Raw genomic sequence first — 27,534 nt, 5'->3', positions numbered from 1 at the left:
ACCCCAGTGTAGATCCCCTCCTGCCAGTAGAGGGAGACAGTACATTTGTGGTTTTGGATGATGTGTCTCTCCTATATAAAGTCATGTGGCCATTCTGAAAGTCTCTAATTTCATATTCTAGCATGTGGGCAAGTACAGTTGCTTATTGTGTTAAAACAGCTTTGAAAGTTCTCCTTAAAACATACTACATTTCAGAAAATTAAAAAAATATTATAAACCTATGGAGAAAAAGCTTTTATAAAAGTTTTATAAAATTTTATATTAAGACTTTTTCACTTATTATTGATTCACTTATTTTAGAAGCCTCTGGTGCATGTGAAATGGTACAATAGCAAGTGACTATTTTTTTGTCATGAAATTTGTGTACCTTACCTTTCATTTTTAAATTCTGTGACTAAATTCCTGACCTGAAGATCATCAGATGTTGGGATTGAATACACAATGTGCCCTTTATTATTAATCATTTTGAAAGACAGTTGTGCACATATTATTCTATCCATTTTTGATTAGTTACTAAAAAGCACATGTCAGCAAACTATTTCCTTAAAGGGCCAGGGAGTAAATATTTTAGGTTTTGTAGGCCATACACACTCTTTTGCAGTTACTCGACTCTGTGCTGCTGTTATACTGTAAACATTATGTGTTTCAGTGAAACTTTATTTATGAAACAGGCCAGATTTGCCTGTGGGTCTTGTCAACCTCTGCCTTAGAATATTATGTGTAGTTTCTATTGAGAATAAATTCATCATTGTTGATATTTTGGCTCATAATTAATTAAAATATTCTCTTGTCTCTCCTATGCATTAAAATGGGAGATTGTACGCAGTCTGTGAGTTCGAGCCCTGCGTCGGGCTCTGTGCTGACAGCTCAGAGCCTGGAGCCTGTTTCGGATTCTGTGTCTCCCTCTCTCTCTGCCCCTCCCCTGTTCATGCTCTGTCTCTCTCTGTCTCAAAAATAAATAAACGTTAAAAAAAAATTTTTTTTTAAATGAGAGATTGTTCAGAGTCCTGGTTACATTCATGTTTTGTCCTTTAAATCTGCCAATCTTGTGCCATTAATACTGAGTATTCAGAGTCTGAAAAGACAGACCAATATATGACTTGTAAGCTGTTGGTGGTATGGGAGCATGATTTAATCAGTTTACAATTTTCTGTTTTAACTTTAGGCATCTCTCAAAACTAAACCCATCCACACAATCATAAGGAAACGAGCCCCTCCATGCAACAATGACTTCTGTCGATTGGGTTGCGTGTGTTCCAGTCTAGCTTTGGAGAAGCGCCAGCCTGCTCACTGCCGCCGACCAGACTGCATGTTCGGATGCACTTGTTTGAAAAGAAAAGTTGTACTTGTTAAAGGAGGATCCAAATCTAAACATTTCCAGAGGAAGGCTGCTCATCGTGATCCAGTATTTTATGATGCTTTGGGAGAGGAGCAAAGAGAAGAAAGAGAAGAAGGAGTCAGGGAGGAGGAAGAACAATTAAAAGAGAAAAAGAGGAGAAAGAAGCTGGAATACAGTGAGTATTAATTGAGAATTAAAACACTATAGTTTCATTTTTTAGAAAAGGTTGGTTATTTATTTCAAATGATACTGTTACTTTAACCCTTTAATCTGTGATCTAGTAAGAATTTTGAGAAATTCTCATCCTTAAATGTTCTTTCTTTGTGGCTTATATGATAACATAAACACACATGGGCACAGACACACATCTTTCTTAAATATAATTTCTTAAATACAGTTTTTCTTTTGTGGATAGGTTTTTTGTGCTAAATTTGAATCATTCTCTCATTTGGACTTCAGAATGCCTTTAAGTTTCACCCGTTATTGTGTTTCCCTTCTCTTCCCGTGTTCTTTCAGTATACAGGTGATCAGTATAATACATAATTTTCTCTCCATTCCCCCCCACCCCAGCTTTTATTGAGGTATAATTGACAAGTACAATTGCATGTACTTAAAGTGTACAACATGAAAGTTTGCACATGTATACTTTGTGAGATGATTACCACAATGAAGTCAACTAACACATCTCATTATTTTCTAAAAGAAGAAATTTGCAAGAAGCCTCTGGTCCTTGTTGGAGCTATTCACCATGTGATAGGAGTTTTGGGGATAGGAGAAGGGCATAATTGAGTTCTAAGCGTTACATACTATTTTGAAATGCTGATTTTTCCTTTTTCATAAAATATGTAGACCCACCAAGTTACATATTATACCATCCTTGATTTTTTCCTTTCTCCTGTATTTTTTTGTCCAAATATATTGAATATAAGTTTGCCATGTAATCGAAGATTTTTTTGCTTGCTTGCTTGTTTGTTTATTTATTTATTGGAGAGCATGAGTCGGGGAGGGGCAGAGAGGGGGTCAGAGGATCCGAAGTGGGCTCTGTGCTGAAAGGCTGACCCCAGTGAGCGACTGTGAGGCTTGAACTCTTGAACCACTAGATCATGAGCCAAAGTCAGATGCTCAGCCGACTGAGCCACCCAGGTGCCCCGAAGATTTTTTTTGCTTCTTAGATTATTAGGGGACTGACACTCCCCTTTTTGGCAGTATATATTTACATTTGCTATTGCTTGTCATATCAGTGTAAACGTCAATCACAGTGGATGTTTAATACTTGAGTGTATGTTCCTCCAGGATTTTCTGTTAATACACTTGTGTGCATACATAGGGTCCTATAGAAATGAAACTACTGTGTATGTGGTATTATAACCTTTATAAATTTGCTATCATAAAGTTATGTTCTATTTTCTGTATCAACAAGTATAGATCTATATTAGAATTTTAGCTTTAATAGCTTCATATTATAGTCCTTTTGTTTGGACATTTAGCCTTTTTGTATTTTATTGTAAACAGTACAGTGTTGAACATTCGTGTTCATGGTAGGCTATTGAAAGTGGAATTCCTGGGGCGCCTGGGTGGCTCAGTCGGTTAAGCGTCTGACTTCAGCTCAGGTCACGATCTCGTGGTCCGTGAGTTCGAGCCCCATGTCGGGCTCTGGGCTGATGGCTCAGAGCCTGGAGCCTGCCTCCGATTCTGTGTCTCCCTCTCTCTCTGTCTCAAAAATAAATAAACATTAAAAAAGTAAAAAAAAAAAAAAAGTGGAATTCCTGTGACAGAGAACTTTAAAGATTTATAGATCTTTCTAGGGTTGTACCAAGAACACATTTACCATTAGTTGGATAGTGCCAATTTTTCCATACTCAACACTGGATTTTTCTCTAATGTTTATTTATTTTTTTGAGAAAAAGAGTGCCAGCAAGGGAGGGGCACACAGGGAGAAAAAGAATCCTAAGCAGGCTAGGCTCTGTGCTTGTCATCACAGAACCTGGTGTGGGGCTCGATCTCATGGAATGTGAGATGGGCCTGAACTGATATCAAGAGTGAGACACTTAACTGACTGAGCCACCCAGGTGCCCCTAAGATTGATTTTCTTTTTCTTTTGTTTTAAATGTTTATTTGTTTTAGAGAGTGCAAGCATGAGCAGGGGAGGGACGGGGCGGTGGGGGGGGAGATACAGAATCCAAAGCAGGCACCAGGCTGTCCACACAGAGCCCAGCGTGGGGCTCGAACTCACAAACTGTGATATCATGACCTGAACTGAAGTTGGACGCTTAACTGACTGAGCCACCCAGGCATCCCCCTCAAATTGATTTTGAATCCTTCCTAGGCAAAGTGGTTTCCCTTTAAAAGGGTTCAGGATATCTTCTTTATTCTTTAAAAAGAAAAATTCTTCTTAATGTTTATTTTTGAGAGACAGAGAAAGAGTGTGAGCAGGCAAGGGACAGAGAGAGAGGGAGACACAGAAATCTGAAGCAAGCTCCAGGCTCTGAACTGTCAGTGCAGAGCCCAACGTGGGGCTCGAACTCATGAACGGCAAGATCATGACCCTAGCTGAAGTTAGACATTTAACTTACTGAGCCACCCAGGCACCCCTTCTTTATTCTTTTTTTTTTTTTTTTTTTAATTTTTTTTTAACGTTTATTTATTTTTGAGACAGAGAGAGACAGAGCATGAACGGGGAGGGTCAGAGAGAGGGAGACACAGAATCTGAAACAGGCTCCAGGCTCTGAGCTGTCAGCACAGAGCCCGACGCGGGGCTGGAACTCATGGACCGCGAGATCATGACCCGAGCCGAAGTCAGCCGCCTAACCGACTGAGCCACCCAGGCGCCCCTCACCCCTTCTTTATTCTTAATGGTACAAATGTCAGAAGGATGCGTTTAGATAAAATCTTCTTAAAGTTATTACTGCCTGCTATTCAGTGGAATCTTTTAATCTGAAATTTCATGTCCTTTCGAGATACTTTTTTCCATCATTTGTTTGACTCTTTGCTTCCTCATTTTCTTCCTCTACAATTCCTCTAAATCATCCATAGTTTTTTTTTTTTTTTTTCCTTACCTGTCTTTTTTCAAAACAGACTGAAAGATTTCTTTGTCTTCTAGTTTTCCTGTATAATTTTGTTTGGCTTTGGTCTCAGTAACATTTCACCTCTAAGAACTCTTCCTTATTTCTATTCCTTTTTCATAACAGTCGTAACAAAAATACCTTCTCTCCTTTCCTCATCTTCCCTAACAGTACAAGAAAACTGATGGCTCCTAGAGCATAGTAAGTCATGTTTCTTAATAATGTTCTATACCAGTGGGAAAAACAAAAAATACTATGATAATTGGCTGGCTTTTGGAGTTTAATTAAAGTTAAGGATAAGACACAGGGCAAATGCATTAACCAAGAAACCAAACTAATAAATTCTACAGATAACACAGTTTTCATATTTATGTGGCTTCTGTAACTTACTCTTGTTATTTTGAAATGGAAAAGGGTTGCCGTAAGTGCAAAATGGGAGAAAACTCATTAAGGAGATATAGGTAGAACTAAACTAATAATTCTATATTGTATTTCATTCTAAACCTTTTGAATCTTATTTTTATAAAGATTATTCAGGTATATGGAGGCAGTATCTTATTTAAACACTGAAATAGCAGTTAGAATAGCCTGGCACTGTTTATAAAATAGGCAGCAGAGACTAGAAGAAGACCCAAATGTAAATATTTTTCAGTTTACTAAATTATAGGTGACATTTTAAGCCAGTAGGAAAGGATTTATTGTCAGTAGGTAGTGGTACAACTGGCTAGCCATATGGGGGAGAAAAGATTCCCTAGTATAAATCTCCCATCAAATAATTGCAGATATTACCTATTTTTAAGTCCATTTATTAATGTATTAGTATTTTTTTAATCTTGAAGATAAAGACATTCTAGCAACACTCTATATGAATGAGATCATATGGTATTTGTTTTTCTCTGACTTCTTTTGCTTAGCATTATACTCTCTAGCTCCATCTAGGAAATGCCAAGATTTCATTTTTTCTTATGGCTGAATAATATTCCATTGTATATATATATAGATACCACATCTTTACTCATCAGGACACTTGGGCTGCTTCCATAATTTGGCTGTTGTAAATAATGTTGCTGTAAATATAGGGGTGCATGTGTCCCTTTGTATAGTATTTTTGTATTTTTTGGGTAAATACCAGTAGTATGATTTCTGGATAATAGGGTAGTTCTATTTTTAACTTTTTGAGGAACCTCCATACTATTTTCCAGAGTGGCTGCACCAACAGTGCAAGAAGGTTCCTTTTTTCCCCCCACATCATCTTCAACCCTCGTTTCTTGTGTTTTTGATTTTAGCCATTCTGACAGGTGTGAGGTGATATCTCATTGTAGTTTTGATAGCATTTCCCTGATAATGAGTGATGTTGAGTATCTTTTCATGGTCTGTGGGCCATGGTCTGTATGTCTTCTCTGGAGAAATGTCTGTTCATGTCTTCTGCCCATTCTTTAATTGGATTATTGGTTTTTGGGTGTTGAGTTGTATCAGTTTTTGGGTGTTGAGTTGTATCAGTTCTTTATATATTTTGGATACTAACCCCTTTATTGGATAGGTCATCTGCAGTTATCTTCTCCCATTCAGTAAATTGCCTTTCAGTTTGCAGTGCAGAAGTTTTTTATTGTACTTTTATTTTTACATTTGAAAAATTTTTTTTAATGTTTATTTATTTTTGAGACAGAGAGAGACAGAGCATGAACGGGGGAGGGTCAGGGAGAGAGGGAGACACAGAATCTGAAGCAGGCTCCAGGCTCTGAGCTGTCAGCACAGATCCCAACGCAGGGCTCAAACTCAGGAACTGTGAGATCATGACCTGAGCCGAAGTTGGATGCCCAACCGACTGAGTCACCCAGGTGCCCCACTGTATTTTTATTTTTAAAAAATATTTATTTTGAGAGAAAGAGAACGTGAGCAAGAGAGGGCAGAGAGAGGGAGAGCGAGAATCCCATGCAGGCTCCACACTTAGCAGAGAGATTGCCGTGGGGCTCTATCTTCACGACCACAAGATTATGACCTGAGCCAAAATCCTAAGTTGGTTGCTCAACGAACTGAGCCACCCAGATGCCTGCAGAAACTTTTTATTTTGATGTAGTCCCAGTAGTTTACTTTGTGTTATTTCCCTTGCCTCAAGAGACATATATAGAAAAGTTTTGCGACAGCTGATAATTACTGTTTTTATTGTCTTAAAGGATTTTTATGGTTTTAGGTCTTAACATTTAGGTCTTTAATCCATTTTGAGTTTACTTTTGTTTGTGATGTAGTTTAGGAAAGTGGTCCAGTTTCATTCTTTGACATGTAGCTGTCTATGTGTTTTTATGTCAGCACCATACTGTGTTAATTACTACTGCTTTGTAGTATAACTTGAAATCTGGAATTATGATACATCTAGTTTGTTTGTTTTTTCTTTTTTTTTTATTAAATTTTTTTTCTTTTTCTTTTTTATTTTTTAAAATTTACATCCAAATTAGCATATAGTGCAACAGTGATTTCAGGAGTAGATTCCTTAATGCCACTTACCTGTTTAGCCCATCCCCCCTCCCACAACCCCTCCAGTAACCCTCAGTTTGTTCTCCACGTTTATGAGTCTCTTCTGTTTTGTCTCCCTCCCTGTTTTTATATTATTTTTGTTTCCCTTCCCTATGTTCATCTGTTTTGTTTCTTAAAGTCCTCATATGAGTGAAGTTATATGATTTTTATCTTTCTCTAATTTCACTTAGCATAATACCCTCCAGTTCCATCCACATAGTTGCAAATGGCAAGATTTCATTCTTTTTGATTGCCGAGTAATACTCCATTGTATATGTATATACCACATCTTCTTTATCTGTTCATCCATCGATGGACATTTGGGCTCTTCCCATATTTTGGCTATTGTTGATAGTGCTGCTATCAACATGGGGGTGCATGTGTCCCTTCGAAACAGCACACCTATGTCCTGTGGATAAATGCCTAGTAGTGTAATTGCTGAGTCATAGGGTAGTTCTATTTTTAGTTTTTTGAGGAACCTCCATACTGTTTTCCAGAGTGGCTGCACCAGCTTGCATTCCCACTTAATTAAAAAATTTTTAACGTTTATTTATTTATTTTGAGAGAGTGTGTGGGAACTGGGGGCAGGGGCAGAGAGAGAGAGAGAGAATGAATGAATTCCAAGCAGGCTCTGTGTGCCATTGTAGAGGCCAATGTGGGGCTCTAAGTCAGGAACTGTGAGATCCATGACCTGAGCTGAAATCGAGAGTTAGATGCTTTCACCTCTTTGGGTAAGTTTATTCCTAGATATTGCATTGTTTTTGGTGCAAATGGAAGTGGATTTGTTGTCTTTTTTTAAAAAATGTTTTATTTATTTCTGAGAGAGCCCAAGCAGGGGAGGGGCTGAGAGAGAGACAGGGACAGAGGATCTGAAGCAGGTTCTGTGCTGACAGCAATGAGCCTGATATGGGGCTCAAACTCACAAACCACGAGATCATGACCTGAGCCAAAATCAGACTTTCAACTGACTGAACCACCCGGGTGCCCCTGGATTCCTCTTCTTAATTTCACTTTCTGCTGCTTCATTAGTATTATATAGGAATGCAACAGTTTTCTCTACATTGGTTTTGTATTTTGTGACTTGACTAAAATCACTTATTCTAGTAATTTTTTGATGAAGTCCTTTGGTTTTTTATATATAGTATCCTGTCATCTGCATATAGTGAAATTTTTATTTTTTCTTTACCAATTTGACTGCCCTTCCTTCCTTCCTTCCTTCCTTTCTTTTTTTTAATTTTTTCTTTATTCTTGAGAGAGAGATAGGGTGTGAGCAGGGGAGGAGCATAGAGAGAGGGAGACACAGAATCGGAAGCAGGTTCCAGGCTCTGAGCTGTCAGCACAGAGCCTGATGTGGGGCTCAAACTTAGAAATTGCGAGATCATGACGTGAGCCGAAGTCGGACACTCAACCGACTGAGCCACCCAGGCGCCCAGACTGCCTTTTATTTCTAAAAAAATTTTTTTAATGTTTATTTATTTTTTTTTTTTTTTTAATTTTTTTTTTCAACGTTTATTTATTTTTGGGACAGAGAGAGACAGAGCATGAACGGGGGAGGGGCAGAGAGAGAGGGAGACACAGAATCGGAAACAGGCTCCAGGCTCTGAGCCATCAGCCCAGAGCCCGACGCGGGGCTCGAACTCACAGACCGCGAGATCGTGACCTGGCTGAAGTCGGACGCTTAACCGACTGCGCCACCCAGGCGCCCCTTAATGTTTATTTTTGAGAGAGAGAGAGAGAGACCAAGTGTGAGTGGGGAAGAGGCAGAGAGAGAGGGAGACACAGAATCTAAGCAGGCTTCATTCAGTATTTGAGCTGTCAGCTCAGAGCCTGATGCAGGGCTTGAACCCATGAACCTGAGATCATGACCCGAGCCAAAGTTGAACGCTTAACCAACTGAGCCACCCAGGTGCCCCAGTGGCCTTTTATTTCTTTATTTTACTTAATTGCTGTGGCTAAGACTAGGATTTCTAGCACCAAGTTGAATAAAAGTGGTGAGAGTGGACCTCCTTGTCTTGTTCATCACCTAAGGGGAAAAGCTCTCAATTTTCCACCAATGAGTACGATATTGGCTATGGGTTTTTCATATAAGGCCTTTATTATGAGATATGTTCCCCCTAGATGTACTTTGCTGTGAGTTTTTGTCATGAATAGATGTTGTACTTTGTGAAATGTTTTTTCTGCATCTTTTGAAATGATCATAATGGTTTTCATCCTTTGTCTTATTGATGTGATGTATCATGTTGATTGGTTTGCAAATATTGAGCCACCTTTACATCCTGGGAATAAATTCCCACATGACTGTGGTTTATGTTTGTTTTCAATATATCATCTGATTCTGTTTGTTAATACTTTGTTGAGGACTTTTGCAACTGTATTCATGAGACAGATTGGCCTGTAGTTCTTTTTTCTGTGGTATCTTTATCTATTTTAGTATCAGGGTGGTAATTGACTTCATAGAATGAATTTGGAAGTTTTCCTTTCTCTTATATTTTTTGGAATAGTTTGAAAAGAATTAGCATTAAGTCTTTAAACATTTGGTAGAATTAGCCAGTGAAGCTATCTGGTACTGAATTTTAGTTTTTTGGGAGTATTTTGATTACTGATTGACTTTCATTGCAGTTAACTGGGCTTTTAAAATTTTCTATTTCTTTCTGCTTTAGTTTTGGTAGGTTACACGTTTCTAGGAATTTATCCATTTCTTATAAGTTGTCCCATTTGTTGTCAAGTAAGTTTTCATAATATTCTGATACAGTTGTTTGTATTTTTGTGGTGTTGATTGTTATTTATCCCCTTTAATCAGTTTTGCTTATTTGGGTCATTTTTTAATTTTTTCATTTTTTAAATGAGTCTTGCTAGAGGTTTATGAGTTTTGTTGATCTTTTCAAAGAATCAGGTCTTGGCTTCATTGGTCTGTTCTTTTGTTTTGTTTTTTTTTTTTGAGTTTCTTTGTCATTTATTTTCTGCTCTATTCTTTCTTATTTCCTTCCTTTTGCTAGGTTGGGTTTTATATGTTGTTCTTTTTCTAGCTCCTCTAGGTGTAAAAGTTAGATTGTTTGAGATTTTTCTTCTTGAGGTAGACCCGTGTTCCTATAAACTTCCCTCTTAGAACTGCTTTTGGTATACATTCCAGATTTTGGACCACGCTGTTATACTGGATGTTTGAATTATTTTGAAAACCTGATTCGGGTGGGGATCAGGTGAATGTTCAACTTAGAGCTCTCAGCCAACAAAATTATAAATCAAGTCTGTGCTTAAAGATATTTTATGGGGCGCCTGGGTGGCTCAGTTGGTTGAGTGTCCAACTTTGGCTCAGGTCATGATCTCACCGGTTTGCGAATTTGAGCCCCGCATCGGGCTCTGTGCTGATAGCTCAGAGCCTGGAGCTTGCTTCAGATTCTGTGTCTCCCTTTCTCTGCCCCTCCCATGCTCGTGCTCTGTCTCTAAGAAGTAATAAATAATGTTAAAAAACAAAACAAAAAAAGATATATTAAAACATATAATGATGCATGAGATTGGCTTCTTAGAAACTTCTTGGAATTTCTTGAAGTTGTGCTCTGGAAAATGAAAAAGAAATTCAAGAAGCAGGAGATGACCTTTAGTGAAGAATGGACCCCGTCTAAGATGGGAAAAATGATCTTAGGATGACAACTACATAGCAAGACAAGGAAGCAACTAGTCTGATATAAAGTGGAAAATAATAAGATGCTGAGAAAACTATCTTTAAGGAGGTAATTGATTATTTTAAGAAATAACATGGTTAAGGCATGCCTGGGTGTTTCCATTGGTTAACTGTCCAACTCTTGATATTGGCTCAGGTCAAGATCTCATGATTCAGGAGATTGAGCCCGAAGTTGGGCTCTGTGCTGACAGCATGGAGCCTGCTTGGGATTCTCTTTCTCTTTCTCTGTCTCTCTGCCCTGCCCCTGCTTGCACTCTCTCTCAAAATAAAAAATAACTTGGATAATGCATTGTTAGGTGAAGGTCATGCAAATGATTTAACATTTGAAAATAAACAGTATAGTTCATCATTACCATAACATACTTAAAAAAAAAAGATATATTATCATTTCAGTAGATATTTTAAGGAAATGCAATTAACACTGGAAGTTAAAGTTTGTATAGGAAAATTATGGTTCCACTATAAATCAGTAATTTTTTTTCTTTTTAAGTTTATTTCTTTTTGAGAGAATGAGAGCATGTGCACACCAGTGGCAGGGGAGGGGCAGAGAGGGAGGGAGACAGAGAACCATAAGCAGGCTGCACACTCACAGGGCTCTATCTCACAAACCATGAGATCGTCACCTAAGTTGAAACCAAGAGTCAGTCACTTAATGGACTGAGCCACTCAGACTCCCCAAAATCAGTATATTTTTTGGTAGAATTTTGAGCAGTCTGGAAGGATAGAGGAAAACGGAATCTGTTCATCTGGATCAGGTGAACAAATTTAGTAATATAGAAGTACATTTCCTCTGCTGAGGGAATCAGTCACATTAGTTGACTCTGCAAGGATTAATCACATAGGCATACTTTTGTAAGCTAATTGATTTTTTTGTTTGTTTTTAGAATTGATATAAATGAATATCTAAAAGTCTAAATACAGTTTTAGAACAGAAATTAGCAATATAAAGTAAAAGTGTAGCAGACACAAGTTGAGAGTTTTAGGAAGCTAATTTCCTTATCTTTCATCACACTGAGTCTTTAGCTACTGCTAAATCATGAAGTTGAGGACAAAATGTTTAATTTAGGATTACTGTAATAACCACCAAAACGGAACACAAATGTAAAAGTAATCACTTGTAGGGATGTGACACTGGGTATGGTGTAAGACTTGTTTTTCATTTTTGTTTCCTTTTGTACAGTTTGAGATTTTTCATGTTTATGTATTCATTCTGTAGCTAATGTATAAGTTAAAAGTTAATATTTACAATGCATGAAATTGAGGCATTTAATAATACATTTTTTCCCCTTGTAGTAGACTTAAAGATTTTCTGCTAATATTGGTCCATTAATCCATTGTTGTGAATAGAGGGAAATTACCATTATTAAACAGTCTTTATGCAGAGCACTTGATAGGGTTTATATCATTTAAATCTTGCAACCTTTTATAAGAAGGTTTTTTCCATTTTACAGATACACTAATTGAGTGCTTAGGGAGTTTATGTAACTCCTTCCCCAAGGTCACTTTGGTTTTAAGGGAGTGGTAGAGATTTGAACCCAAGTTTGTCTGACTTAAAAGTCGTCATGTTTTTTTCCTACTGTATGCAGTATGATTTTTGAAATTTGGCCTTCACTTGATTATCATATATTTATGCTTTTGTTTGGTCAAAAAATGCTGATGATGTGAAGGTACTGTGCTTAGTTAGCTACTGTGGGTGGTACCAAGAGAAAGGATAAAACATGGCATTCCTGCTTTCTTAGCCCACCCAGCGTTTTGTTGGAGATGTGTATCTACAAGTTACCTATGTAAAGGGAAGATCAATAAAATTGCTATCTGTAGCCAGACTGATTAGGAAAAAAGAACACACAAATTACCAGTATCAGAAATGATAAATGATATTACTTACAGACATTCAAAGTTTAATAAAGGAACAATTTTATGACAGTAAATTAGATGAAATGGACAAGTTTTCTGAAAGACACAAAGCTACCATACTCACTTAAGAAATAAGTAACTGCCTGCCCCCATACTTGTGAACTTGTAGGGAAAAACTCTACAGTAATGACTTTAGGTCCAGATCCGTTCACTGATGAATTGTCAAAACATTCAGGAAGAAGTAATGCCCATCTTATACAAATGCTTTCATAAAGTTATCTCATTCCATGAGACCAGCATTACCCTGAAACTAAAACCAGCAAAAGACATTACAAGGAAATGGCAGAGTAATATCTCTCATGAACATATGTAAAGATTATAGAAGGAATAGAAGGAAACTTTCATAGTCTGATAAAGAGCAGCTATGAAAACCTGTACAAGCAACATATTAATCATGAAAGAGTGCTTTTTTCCAGTGATTAGAAATGATGAAGAATGTCTTCTTTTGCCTTGTCTATTTAATACCATATTGGAGGTCTCAGCCAGTGGTGTAAGGCATGAAATAGAAAATGTATCCAGATTGGAAAGGAAAAAGTAAAATTGGCTTTATTCATAGACAGGAAAATCCTAAGGAATCTACAAAAAACCTATTAGAACTGTGTTAGTTTAGCGAGTTTGTAGCATACAGTAATATCAGTAGACTGTATATTTATATATATGGTAGTAACAACTGGAAATTGAAATAAAAAGTACCATTTAGAATAGCATCCAAACAACTCAAACATTTAAATATGAAGCTGACAAAAGTTGCCTAAGACTTTTTTACTAAAAACTGGAAAACCTTGTTGAGAGCACTTTTAAAAGACCTAAATAAATGGAGGAGTAGACTGTTGTTATACATCCGAAAACTCTTTTGGTAAGATAGACTTTTCCACAAATTAATATTTAAATTTGATGCTATTCCAGTCAAAATCCCAGCAGGCTTTTCTTGTTAGAAATTGGCAACTTGTTTATAAAATTTATATGGAAAAGTAAAGTATTTAGAATAGTCATTTGTTAAACAATTTTGATAAAGGCAGACATAGTTGGTAGACTTAGACTATCTGATTTTAAGACTTACTGTAAAGCTGAAAAGTAATTTGGGTAAAAAAAGACATAAGGATCAGTGGAACAGAAGAGAGAATTCAAAAGTTGTTACACAAAAATACAAGACCAGTGAGTTTTTGATACAATTCCGAGTCCTTTTAATGAGGAAATAATGATCTTCCCAACAGGTGGATCTGGAGCAATTAATTGGATAGCTAGAAACAGCCCTTCCCTGCCTCCAAAAATAAAAAGAGAACCTCAATCGTAACTTTACATTATAGATAAAAATTAGCTCAAGATCTAAAAGTTAATGTCTTAAATTAAATATAAGTGCTTTAAGCTATACAATGTCTAAAAGAAAATAAAGGGAAAAAATCCTTTGTGACCTGTGGCTCATAAAGATTTTAGAATAGGACATCAAAACCACAATTGTAAATGTCAAAAAGTGTAATGAAATTGAAAAAAACTTGCTCTTCAGAAGATCTGTTCAATAAAAGAGAAGCCATAAACTAAGAGAAATACTATAAAAAACATGCAGCCAACATAGGACATGTATCTATAATAAAGAATTCTTAAAACTCATTCAGAATACTTAAAAAACTCAGTAAGAAGGCAGTCAGCAGAATTTAAAAAATAGGAAATTGAAACACTTAACATATATAGACACTAGATCAAGCACGTGAAAAGATGGTTGTCATCAGTCATCATTAGGAAAATGCTTATTAAAACCATAAGGTAGCCCTCCTCCCTGATCAACAGATAGCTACATCTTCTGGTGTAGTGACAGCTGTGTCCCCAAGACAGGATGGGAAAAGTCAGTGTAAACAGGTATCAGAGGGCCTCCTTTCAAGGGCAACCTGGGCTGTACTGAGGACCAGATTGTTTTCTGCAACTTTAACCCTCACACCCACTCTTCCACCTTTGATGCTACGGGTAACATTGCCATGATTGACCGCTTTGCCAGACTCATTTCTTGTTACGAGAATAAATTTGGCTACGGTAACTGAGTGGTAGACGTTATGGTCTGCATGGCTTCTAAGGAGTAAGAGCCTCCTGGACCAATAGCTCCAGCAAGATCTAGAAAAGAGAGGTGGGGAATCCTTGCCCCAACTCATCCCCCAAGATGCTGAGAATCTCCCGATGTCTGTACAATTTCCACCTCTGATCCCCCGAAGAAGAGGAGGGGCTTAGGGAATCCCTACCATGTTATATACTGTGTTATATATATTAAAGCCTATTGTACCCAGCCAGAAAAAAAACCTACAAGGAGATCCTACCATATACCACTAACTGGCTAATGTTACAAAGAGTGACCATCCCAAATGTTGATGAAAATATAAGCCTTTGGAACTCTTGTGCATAACTGGTGGGAATGTAAAATGGTATAGTCACTTTGGAAAACAGTTTGCTAGTTTCTTAGAATGTTAAAAATATGTCTGTCAAACAATGGAGTCATTTCATTTGTATGTATTTACTCAACAGAAGTGAAAGTGTGTGTCACATGAAGTCTTGTATATAGGTATTCATAACTGCTTTATCTGTAATAGTAAGAACATTGAAAACAACCTAGGTGTTCATCAACAGGTTAATGGATAAAGACATTGGTATAGATAGAAACAATGGAATCTTACTCAGCAATAAGATGAAAAACTATTGATACACACTCAGGAACAAGATCAATCTTAGAATAATTACACTGAATGATAAGCACTTGGCTTCAATCTCACCCCCTAAAGTTAACATTTTTATTACGTCTGTGTAAAAAAGAAATAGAAACTAATACATAGATTAGTGGTTGCCTGGACAATGGTTAGGATGGATTTTGGACTCAGAGGGAAAGATGGAGGGATTACAGAGAAGTTACCCAATTACAGTTACAAGGAATTCTTGGAGGTGTGATGGTTGCCTTCACTATCTTCATTGTAGTGATGGTTTCACAGGAGTATATGTATGTCACAGTTCATCATGTTGTATATGTGGTACTAAACTTATCAATAAAACTGTAAAAAAAAATAGGTTTACTTATATAGGAGTATTGAAGGCTGTTGAATACTGAAAAATGGAATTTATTGTACAATCTGTGTTAAAGTTTTATATACCTTTACGAATGGGTACCGTGTTATTTAAAATGATGTAGAATATTTCAAAACACATTAACAACATGAAAGAAATTTTATATCAGGAAATGCTGTAAAGCTGATGACAATTCAACATCCATTAAAAAAATTTTTTTTTTAAAGTTTATTTATTTTGAGAGAGCGTGCACACATGCAAACAGGGGACAGGCAGATAGAGTGTGGAAGAGAGAGAGAATCCCAAGCAGGCTCCATACTGTCTGTGCAGAGCCTGTCATGGGGCTCCCATCTCACAAACCGTGAGATCATGACTTGAGCCAAGATCAAGAGTTGGACACTCAACTGACTGAGCCACCCAGGCACACCTCTGTTTTTATTTATTTTTATGGTGATAGAATGCACTCAACATAAACTTTACCATCTTAACCAGTTTTAAATGCACAGTTCAGTGGTACTACATATGCTCACACTGTTGTGTAACAAGCATTATCACTGTAACTTTCCTTATGTTTTGAAGCTGAAACTGAACACTTGAAAAGAATAATTCCCCATTTCCCTCTTCCCCCAACCCCTGGCAAACACCATTTTACTTTTTGTCTTTATGATATTTGGCTACTTTTAGTACTTAATCTAAGTGTAATCATTCAATATTTGTCTTTTTGTGATTGGAACACTGGACATTTGAATCTAATAATGTGGTAATTCTGGAATCAGATTCTCCTCCTTTCCAGGGTTTATTTATTTTGTTACTGCTTTTGTTTTGTTTTGATTGTTGTAGGTAGTCTGTGCTAATGATCATCTTGAAGTGTATGTAAACTTGTGTTTTCAGATCTTCTCTGAGCCTTTTTGTTGGCATGCATTGTCACTATCTAATTTTTCTTGTATTTGCAGTTGATTTTGAATGTCCTTGTCTTTAATATCTGGCTCTTCAAAGGGGAAAAAGTGAAAATTGATGGGGGTGAAGGGTGCTGGTTCCCTGGAAGTCACTTAAGACAGAAGGGGAAGGGCTTGCAGTATTGCGGGGAGGTGCAACAATAGTGGCTGCCTACCTACCTCTTTGCACCTCTGATCAGAAGCAATCAGTGGTCAGAGCATAGACCCCTGATGGAGGATAGGACTCTCTTTGCCCACTCTGGCTCCCTCGAGCTTTGTGCAGGCTACTTCAGGAACACACGTGCCGCTGCCTGCTAAGTGACTGGACATGAATGAAGAGATAATGAAGATGGGGAATGGGCAGTTACTACTGTGTTAAGAACTGAAATTGACCACAGTTAAGGACCATTTACTGTCCCAAGTCTTGCCTCGGAAGTTGCAAGCCTCCAATAGACTCTAGGATTCCAGAATAGTTACATTAGGCAGATTTTGCCTGTGCAGTTGTTTATAAATGGGCAGATTTCCTAGTGCTACCTGTTCTTTCATCTTCCCAGAATCCTCTCAACATCCATTCTTTATTTTTTTTAATGTTTATTTTTGAGAGAGAGTGAGCGAGATTGTGAGCGGAGGAGGGGCAGAGAGAGAGAGACAGAGACAGAATCTGAAGCAGGCTCCAGGCTCTGAGGTGTTAGCACAGAGCCCGAAGCGGGTCTCGAACTCAGGAAACATGAGATCATGACATGAGCCAAAGTTGGACGCTTAACCAACTGAGCCACCCAGGCACCCCTTAACACCCATTCTTGATTTTCAGGGGTGGGTAGCAAGTGAAACAATATTATAAAGATGTCACTTCTCATTTTTATTTGTAATTTCATTACAATCTAATCAAAATCTTGACAGAGTTTTTTATGTGAAACTTGAAAAGCCAGTTCTAAAATTTATATGGAAATGCAAAGGACCTAGAGATAGCCAGGGTAAAGCCAGGGTAATCTTGAACAATGACAAGGTGGGAAAGTTTGCTGTATTGGATATCAAAACTAATAAAATGACCACATGTAGTACAGGGTGATGCTGGCTTGAGTATAAAGTAAATAGGTCAGTAGAACAGAATGGAGAGGATACAGTGGATTCAGGTATATATATGGACACTTAATTTGGAGGAAATGGCAGAGGAATATGGAAAGGATGATCTTTTAAAACTGTAGTAGCCTCATTGAATATCCACATGGGAAAAAGCCAAAACTTCATTTATTTACTCATTATACATAGAAATAATGTCTGTGAAATTATAGACCTAATTGTGAAAAGCTAAATAATCCAACTCTTGTAATATACGAGAATATATGTATGATCTCACATTAGGAAAAGATTTCAGTTTAATAGAAGAAAATAATCATTAAAGATTAATACACTTTATTAGTTAAAAATGAGAAATTCATGTCTTTAGGATGTTAAGCAAGTGAAAATGTATGGTACAGTGAGAGAACAGATATTTGCAATATCTGACTAAGGACCTATGTCCAGAAAATGTAGAGATGTCTATATTAATGAGAGTTAAACAGTCCCATAAAAAATAGTCAAGGGGTGCCTGGGTGGCTCAGTTGGTTGAGCGTCCAACTTTGGCTCAGGTCATGATCTCTCAGCTCGTGAGTTCGAGCCTTGCATTGGGCTCTGTGCTAACAGCTCAGAGCCTGGACCCTGCTTTGGATTCTGTGTGTGTCGCTCTCTTTCTGCTCCTAATGTCTTTCTCAAAAATAGACATTAAAAAAAAAACTTTTTTTTTTTTTAAATAGTCAAGAGTTTTAGAGGTACTTCATAAAAAAGGATGTTGAACATCTCATTCTTGGTCAGAGAAATACAAAGCAAATCCACAGCAAGATTCCATGGCATGCCTGCCAGAATAGTTAAAATTAAAATTTTATGATGGAAATGTTAATTGGTATAACCACTTGGGAAAATAGTTGGCAATATTTTCTAAAGTTGATGATTCACATGCCCTAGATTTAATTGTTTGCAAAGTAATCAGCAGAAGTACTTTTTTTAGGATTGTAGTACCATGATTCATAGAAGCTAAAACATGAAAACAACCCCAGATATTTTAATAACATTAGAATGGATAATAGTATGAATAATCAGAGTAGTACATGACAGTAAAAATAATTACATAGGTAGCTGGAACAGCATGGTTGCATTTTACAAATAATATGTTGGGCGAAGAGGAAGTGTAGGCAGACTAATATATCTCTGTGGTCACATTTATATAACTTGCAAAATCGGGCAAAATTAAGCTGTGATATTTAGGGGTGTGTTATTTGGCTTGAAAAAGGAAAGTAGAGAGGAGGCTATCATGTAAGTGATTCTCTTATGGAAAGGAATTGTGACTGAGAAAGGTCATGCAAGAGCTCCTGGGGTTGTTGGCAGTATTTCATTTCTTGACCTGTATAGTGTTAACACAGGTATATATTTGTTAATATGTTTTAAGTTGTATATACCTTGTTTTTGCACTTAATTGGGTATTACATTTCACAATAAAAAGGTTTAAAACACATACAAAAATGGAGGGAGAGGAATATAGTATGCTGATTACTAGCATAGCAGTTTTCTAGGACTTAGCATAGCAGTTTTCTAGGACTTCTGTATCTAAAACTGTTCATTTATGGCGCAACTGCTATGGTCCCTGCTAAGAGTGACAGGAGGTAAGATACAATTAAAATGAAGTCCCATGTCTAAGAAGTTACTGTCAGTTTGACAAAACAGGTATGTGGTAAATATATAGATATGTATTTACTGTAATTTTAAGTGCCACAGTAACAATTGTGCCATAATGTTTTAAGTGTCCTGAAGAAAGGCTTATTGAGAACCTGGAAGACAGTGATAATGCTAGGAGACCTTGGTGAGGTAACATTAGGAGGTATTTGAATAGAAATTAGGGGATACGATATCACTTTTCTTGATAACAGGTTTCTGTTCTTGGCTCTGGATATATGCCATTCTGGTTCTCCCCTTAATTCTGCCTTTGGTAGCTCCTTTTCTCCTGAGTTTCAGATGAAGGGTAGGAGGATCACTAGTATATTGTGAAGGGGAGCGGAGAAGTACTGTTATCTTGGATTCCAAGCTGTGTAAAGGAAGCAAGTGGACAGTGGGCTGATGAAGTATGAGGAATTGATTTGTTCTTTGTGGGGAGTCTGTCCATTTTCATGACGTCAGATGTGGTCTCTGCCATTGACAGTTCTGATTTTTTAAAGTTTTTATTTATTCATGTAAGAAATCTCTACACCCAATGTGAGGCACAAACTCACTACCCAGAGATCAAACTCACATGCTCTTGGGACTGAGCCAACCAGGTACCTCAGCATTTCTGATTTTTATTGTGTGCCCTATTTGATGATGTTGCTCGCACTTCAGTCTTTCATGTCCTGAACAGAACTGAACTTTACCCTTCCCAATCAGCTCCTTTTATGAATTCTCTTGTTTACAATAAGCACACCATTTTCCCCTTTGTCTGCACTTGAAATTTTAGAGTTGTCTTTGAATTCCATGAGGAATTAAGATATCTTAAAATATTTTAAGAAGTTTCTTCTGAACTTCTGTGCTACCTATTTTGTAGCCATTTTCAAAAGAAAAAGTTGAAATGGAACCTTTACTTAGTATAATCCTTACTTACAGAGGCTTAAAAAATCCTTAAAGAGATTGAAAGCTGTCAAAGTCTATAGTGTTTGCCCTGAAGGCACTTTTATTTTTATAATAGAATTAATATGTATATGAAATAATTAGCAACACTAAACAATAAAGTTGTTATCAAATTAGTGGTATAGCCTTTGTAAATACCCATTTCCATTGTGAAGGCATTCCTGGTTACCCTTTTGAAAAGTGCAACACTCCTCCCTCAAAATACATAGTCCTACAATAATCACTATACATTACCACTTATTTCCTGTCTGCTTTTTTCCCCCCCTCATAAGCACATACCACAACCCAGCATATTTTCCTTATTAATCTTGTTTATTGCCTGTCTTGCTGTCTTCCCCCAACTTAAATGTAAGCTCCATGAAGCCCAGGATTTTTGTCATTGTTGTTCATTATCGTACCTGCAAAGTCTGATACATAGTAGACATTGAAATACATGAATACTTGGGTGTTAGAAGCCTTTGTGAATTATGTGATAAATGAATGAGGTTATAATAGTTGGATAATAGATGTTACCTGAAACTGGGTTTGCCTCTTGTTGGTTGTCCACCCAAAAGACACAACCAGGCCAAAGAACAGGGAAAGAAAAGGTTTTACTTGTAACAGGTAAGGAGAACAGCAAGAGTATGTTTCCTAAAGTAGTGCCCACTCAAACAACAAAATTGGGTAAGTTTTAAGCTAAGGGCACATGCATATTTGTGAATGGGGCTTGACAAAGGAGAGTTCTGTATAGAATTGGGGTAAAAGTCACCCTTCATGGACAGAATCCAGGTCCTAGTTGATTGAAGCCATGAGGGTCAGCAAGGGTTGGCATCATCAATTCTCTGCTCCAGTTAGTCCGCTTTCAGAGTGCTCAAAGGGGTTTAAATCCTGCAAAAACAACTCAAGAATGTGCTATAGGTCAATGTTTACTTTTGAAACAGCACTGAGAATTTTACCATTGATACAGTTCAGCTGTTTCCTGGTCTGGTAGAGACCAGCTTTTGCATTCACTTTGTTCCCTTAAAATCCTTAACTATGAGGTTTTTGCGTTTCTTTGTAATTCCAACCCGTAGGAAATTCTGCAAGAAGTGTGCATGGACAAGTAATGCTGATATGGCATAGATCACAAAAATGGGTGGGGCCCTAAAATGACTTATGTTAAGAAAGCCATGTCTGTTCTTTTTTCCTCCGGGATCCCTAACCTTATCTACCTACACAGAAACAGCTATAACTAGCTAGATAATTGGGTCAATCACTTTCTAGCTCTGAAGATTTTATTCTGTTTTAACCTCTACATACTCAACATTTTGTGGTTATGCTCTGAATGATGTTAGCCTTAGGAACCCTTTAGATAGTTGTTTTTTAGGGGAGTCTTAATATTCACAACAAATATACTTTATGAAATCAGGTTGCAATTTCGATTTCTGCTTTATTATGAAAGATAAATTGAGCTAAATACTTGATTAAATTTTTTTTTTTTAATGTTTACTTATTTTTGAGGGGGAGAGGGGCAGAGAGAGAGGAAGACAAAATCTGAAGCATGCTCCAGGCTCTGAGCTGTCAGCACTCAGCCTGATATGGGGCTTGAACTCATAAAACATGAGATCATAACTTGAGCCAAAGTCGGACGTTTAACTGTTGAACCGACTAAGGCACCCAGCCGCCCTGAGCTAAATATTTGAATTAAATGTGAATGCTACTCAGTCACGTTTTATGTTACTGCAGGCAAAGATTTTGGATTTTAGGTTTGGAACCAGCTACATTCTCTCTGAGGACTGACCATTAAAATGCAAAATACAATTTTGGTTTCTCTACTGCTATCTTTGGGAATGGGAAGTTTGCTTAGAGAATAAAAGCCGGTTGCCTCTTAACCTAGATCCTCCATTTAATTTGATTAAGTAATGATACATGTTTTACTTTGTGTAGACCTTCTTGACAGTATGATTTCATCTCTGGTTCCATTGCTTTTCCATTGATCTATTTTTGTTTCTTTGCTGAGATCAGGCTGTCTTTTGAATACATGTTGTTACCAGAGGGCACAGTGACAAGCTGTGTCTCTGGAACCAGATTGACTGGGTTTGATCCTGGTTCTGCCTCTTGTTGTTGGACTCCTTAACCTCAGCTTTGGCAAAATGGGAATAATAATGTCTCTGGGGCTGTTGTGACAATTAAATGAGCTAAAACATAATTAAGTGTTTAGAATAGGTGCGGAGTAAGGTTCAATAAATATTTGTTTTATTTATAAAATTAAAGAGTGTAGTATAGAATGATTTTTCCAGGATAACAGAAGGCCTTTTCTGATCATGCTAAATCTAATAGCATCTGTTAACTCTTCATTCCTTACCCTGCTATATTTTTTGGTGTGGTGCTTACCATTGCTTGATATTAAATGTTAAATTTGTTTTCTCCTACTGGATTGCACACTCTGTGAGGGCAAGAACTTTGTTTTCCTCATAGCTACCTATGTTCACTCTAGTGCCTAAAACAGTATCTGACTTAAAATAGGTATTCAACAAATACTTGGTTAATAGATGAATAAATTAAGGTGTATGATGACAACTAAAGATTTTTTTAGGGGGCATCTGTTAGGTTGTTTTCATGAGTTACTGCTTTCTGTGAGGTAGCACATTTTGTTTTGGCGTTGCCTGTGGACTTCTGTTGCCAAAGGCACCTGAAATCTCATTCTTCTTTTTGTTAAGCTATATGTGAAACAGAGCCTGAACAGCCTGTTCGACATTACCCGTTATGGGTGAAAGTAGAAGGTGAAGTAGATCCAGAGCCAGTTTATATCCCAACGCCTTCTGTCATTGAGCCGATGAAGCCGTTGTTGTTGCCTCAGCCAGAAGTTTTACCTACTACTGTGAAGGGCAAACTGCTCACTGGAATTAAACCTGCACGGGCATATACTCCCAAACCCAATCCTGTGGTAAGCCCAGAGTTTCATCTTTTATTGCAAGCTACAAAAATTGTTTGTAAAGATAATGGATTTCAACCATATTTTTGGTTTATATTCTGTGAATCATTTTGCTTTCAAGTAATATGTCTGTAAGCCATCGGTCTTTCTGATTTAATCAGCCTAATTGCTGGCACAGAGATGTCATAAAAGTAGAGTGAATGCTAGTAATTCTTAAGGATAGCCAAATCTCTCTTCAAGAAGATCATAAAAAGTTGTGGGTTTTTTATTTTGTTTTGTTTTTAAATTTTTTTTTTTTTCCAACGTTTATTTTTTTATTTTTGGGACAGAGAGAGACAGAGCATGAACGGGGGAGGGGCAGAGAGAGAGGGAGACACAGAATCGGAAACAGGCTCCAGGCTCTGAGCCATCAGCCCAGAGCCCGACACGGGGCTCGAACTCACGGACCGCGAGATCGTGACCTGGCTGAAGTCGGACGCTTAACCGACTGCGCCACCCAGGCGCCCCAATTTTGTTTTGTTTTTAAACATGACCAGCAAATTTTTAAGGGAGAGGGAGAAAAAAAGCCTTCTGAAGAAACTTCTTATTCCAATAGTGTAGAATAATTAATTCAGATATACTACATATTGTTAGTGGGAAAGCATTAAGAAAAGTTTTAAGAAATAACTCATCTTTTTAAGGCTATTTTTTTAATATACAGGTAACAGTAAAGTTCAAGATTTAAAATAATTGTTGGCATAGGACTATGAAGATTGATAGGTCAAAGAGCTGATGGTTCTGTTAAGAGCTTAAGCATTTGTGATTATTAAATCCATTTCAGTCTTCCCAGTCCATTAAATTGATGAAAGATGCTTTAGTACAATGCTATTCAGTGTGGTCTCTGTGCTGGTCTCAGTGCTGATCCAAAACTATTTGTTATGAGTGTGATGAAATACGTCTAGAAAATGAGAGTAAATATTTAGAAACTTAACAGCAACTTGATAGAGTAATTTTATGTGTATTAAATCTAATACTAAACAACTTGGGCTTGTATTTTGCGTATCTTTTGTTTTTCTAGAAACTTATTTTACAAAAGGATCAGTCTGTGTTGGACTGGTAATTAAGAAATAATCCTTCATTGCAGATAATTGGAGAAGTGCTACTCTAATGGAATGTCACATTTCTTGATAAAGAATCAAATCCTTTCTGACTTTCCAAGATACAGCCCATAATAACTGTACTTCTTAAAATTTACATTTAAAAATTTCAAATGTTGTAGCAGAAAGTTTAAAACATCCTTTTCCTTTTGGAGTCTAGCATATTTTTTTCCTCCAACATATGGAATGTTTTGTTGTATGGAATTTACAGATTCGGGAAGAGGACAAGGATCCAGTCTACTTGTACTTTGAAAGTATGATGACTTGTGCTCGTGTTCGAGTATACGAACGGAAAAAAGAGGAACAGAGACAACCGTCACCATCACCATCCCCATCATTGCAGCAACAGGGCTCATGTCAGTCTAGTCCCGAGAACTGTAGTGTAAAGGTGAATTACTTACTGCATAATTTGTCTTTTTAAGTTCCGTTAACCTGTTGCTGGTATTAGAATTTACCTTGCTATCAGAATAATTTAGAGTAATTCTTGGAGGGCAGAGAAGTCTTACATGATGTGCTTATCAATTTGTTTCTCTGTGTATCTGTTCTAGAGAATAGTCCCTTAAAGTTATTTAAAGTACTCGTCTTTCTGATGCTGAAGTAATTTTTAAAAGTTCAAACATTTGTTTTTTATTAAATTATTTATCTGTAATTACCTGGATTTATATCTTTCTGCATTAGTGAATTTTCTAAATAACTGAAACTTGTTCCATTAAACATTAAATAGTTTTCCTTCTTTACTGCAATACACTATAAAGTGTGGTGTAAATTTGCTGACTCAGTCACTGTCACAGGACATTAGAGAGCAATACTTGTTTTTGCTGAGGGTTGTATAATGATAGTAATGCAGCTGTACATATAGATGTGAAGTTGTTGCCACTTAAAATCTTTCACTGTTTCAGGCTTCTTTGAGAGATTTAATGTTTATGTTCTTGTCTCTATTGATAAAATTATGTGTTGAAGTATTTGTGTTATTCCTTTCTTTAGGAGCCTGATTCTGAACAGCAGCCCTTGAAACCAATCACCTGTGACCTAGAGGATGATTCTGATAAATCACAAGGTCTGTATGAAAATTAAGTCTCATTTTAGAGTAATTGTGGGTGGGGGGAGGGGGACATATACCAGAAGTACCAATCCAGAATATTTTTACCTACCCCTTTTTTTCTATTAAAAATAGATAAGTGTTTTCCTATTGTTTGGTCTGTTTATCACTCCTAAGAAAATTCATTCATGTTGATTTGGTGGGTTGTTGCAAGAGACATTTAAGATGAGGTTTTTTAAACCTCTTTCCAAGCCTCAGCAACATTGGCATCATTATTGAAAATTTCCCTCAGGCTCTCAGTAGCTGCTACAGTGGGAGAAAGGAGGGAATATTACTGATTTATCTACCAAAGGCTAGAATTACTGTAATGGGAGGTAGTGGCTATGGCATTACCTACTTGTTTTTAGTTTTGCTTCTTAACACTTCAGACACTAGCAGCAGTACTTCCCAACGATTTTTTTTAAACGGCTTGATACACAAAATGGTAATGTTTTTATGCCACATTGAGATATGTGGAAAAGACTGCTGGGGTGGAGAGAACCTGCTTGAGAACACAACCACCTTGAAGTCTGAGGGGATCTATATCCTGACATACTTGTAATGAGCACATTGGTTGGGAGGCTCTGCTGTAGAAATCTAGATGTCTAGTAAAACAGACATCCAGTTAACATGTTGCTACGAATATAAGTACCTGAATGATCTGCATACAATGTAGAAATGGTGCAATCATATCTAAGAGGCACAGAAGTAATTCAGAAGTATTTGCAGTAGAAACTATAGGTAGACCTCACTTTTTTTTTTTTTAAACTACAATATTCTCTCTTATGCTGTTCTTTAGGGTTGACTCTACCCATCACATGTTATAAAACATCTTGCAAGTATCTTTGCTATATGGATAGCAGAACAGTAAACTATAAATATTCTTAACCTTGGTTATGGGTCATGCTTTGCTTGCAAGATAACACTTTCTTACATAATAGTCATGGCATTTTGAGCACCTGGGAGGCTCAGTTGGTTAAGCTTCTGACTCTTGGTTTTGTCTCAGGTCATGATCTCACAGTTTTAGGAGTTGAACCCTGTGTCAGGCTCTGCGCAGTGAGTTTGAACTCTGTGTTTGTCAGTGCAGAGCCTGCTTGGGATTCTCCCACTCTCTCTCTGCCCCTTTCCCTGCTTATGCTCCGTTTCTCTCAAAATAAAGACATAAACTTAAAAAAAAAAAAAAAGTCACAGCTTTCAGAACAGTCTCAAGGTGGGACTCCCTTTTTTTTTGGAGACCGCAGGGGTCCCTGGGTGGCTCACTTGGTTAAGTGTCTGACTTCAGCTCAGTTCATGGTCTCATGGTTTGTGGGTTCAAGCCCTACATAGGGCTCTGCACTGGTGGTGCGGAACCTGCTTGGGATTCTCTCTCCCTCTCTCTGTCTGCCCCTTGCCCGCTTGGGCATGCGTGCACTCACTCTTTCTCGCTCGCTCTCTCTCTCAAAATAAACTTAAAAAAAAAATTGTTGGAGACCCCAGACAGCAGAGTATCTTTTCATAGTCTGATTCTCTAAAATACTTCTTCTTCTTGGAAAAGTCCCAAATTTGTGAGTGTTAAATTACCGCTGAAAGTACGTGGGATTCAGACACTGGGCAACTTGTTCAATTTCTATGCCCTTGGCACTTTTCTGAGAACTCAGGGAAAATAAGAATTTTTCGAAGTTCAGTACAAAATTCTGTGATGCAGAAGTATCTTTCAATTCTTTATCAGAAAGAAGCTGGAAGTCTTCCTGCAATGAAGGAGAGTCCTCTACCTCCTATGTGCATCAGAGGTCACCAGGTGGTCCCACTAAACTGATAGAAATCATCTCAGACTGCAACTGGGAGGAGGATCGGAACAAGATTTTGAGCATCTTATCCCAGCACATCAATAGCAACATGCCACAATCACTTAAGGTGGGCAGCTTCATCATTGAGTTGGCTTCTCAGCGAAAGAGCCGGGGTGAGAAGAACCCTCCTGTTTATTCTTCTCGTGTGAAAATCTCTATGCCATCATGTCAAGACCAAGATGATGTGGCTGAGAAATCTGGATCAGAGACTCCTGATGGTCCATTATCCCCTGGGAAAATGGATGATATCTCTCCTGTGCAGACAGATGCCCTGGATTCAGTAAGGGAGAGATTACATGGAGGCAAAGGTCTGCCTTTTTATGCAGGGCTCTCTCCTGCAGGGAAGCTTGTGGCCTATAAGCGTAAACCCAGTTCAAGCACATCTGGGCTTATCCAGGTGAGAATTATCTTTAATCTGGATGTAGCACATTT

The 27,534-nt window shown here is 37.5% G+C and overlaps 1 protein-coding gene across 14 annotated transcripts in view; it reads left to right on the top strand.

Annotated features, from left to right (window-relative positions):
- MGA (MAX dimerization protein MGA) overlaps positions 1 to 27,534 on the top strand; it is a 167,921-nt gene that overhangs the window by 111,601 nt on the left and 28,786 nt on the right. For 11 of the 14 annotated variants that reach the window (XM_045448087.1, XM_045448082.1, XM_045448086.1 and 8 more), the window contains exons 9-13: positions 1,166 to 1,514; positions 22,848 to 23,074; positions 24,410 to 24,586; positions 25,183 to 25,255; positions 26,985 to 27,499. In XM_045448087.1, coding sequence (XP_045304043.1) covers positions 1,166 to 1,514; positions 22,848 to 23,074; positions 24,410 to 24,586; positions 25,183 to 25,255; positions 26,985 to 27,499 — 1,341 coding nt within the window. The remainder of the gene's footprint in view (positions 1 to 1,165; positions 1,515 to 22,847; positions 23,075 to 24,409; positions 24,587 to 25,182; positions 25,256 to 26,984; positions 27,500 to 27,534) is intronic. The other 3 variants (XM_045448093.1, XM_045448091.1, XM_045448090.1) reach the window with 1 other exon arrangement.

Source organism: Leopardus geoffroyi, chromosome B3, assembly GCF_018350155.1.
Source record: "Leopardus geoffroyi isolate Oge1 chromosome B3, O.geoffroyi_Oge1_pat1.0, whole genome shotgun sequence".
Taxonomy (NCBI): Eukaryota; Metazoa; Chordata; class Mammalia; order Carnivora; family Felidae; genus Leopardus; species Leopardus geoffroyi.
Note: the sequence above shows the minus strand (reverse complement) of the source record. Positions and strands in the feature narration are given on the sequence as shown.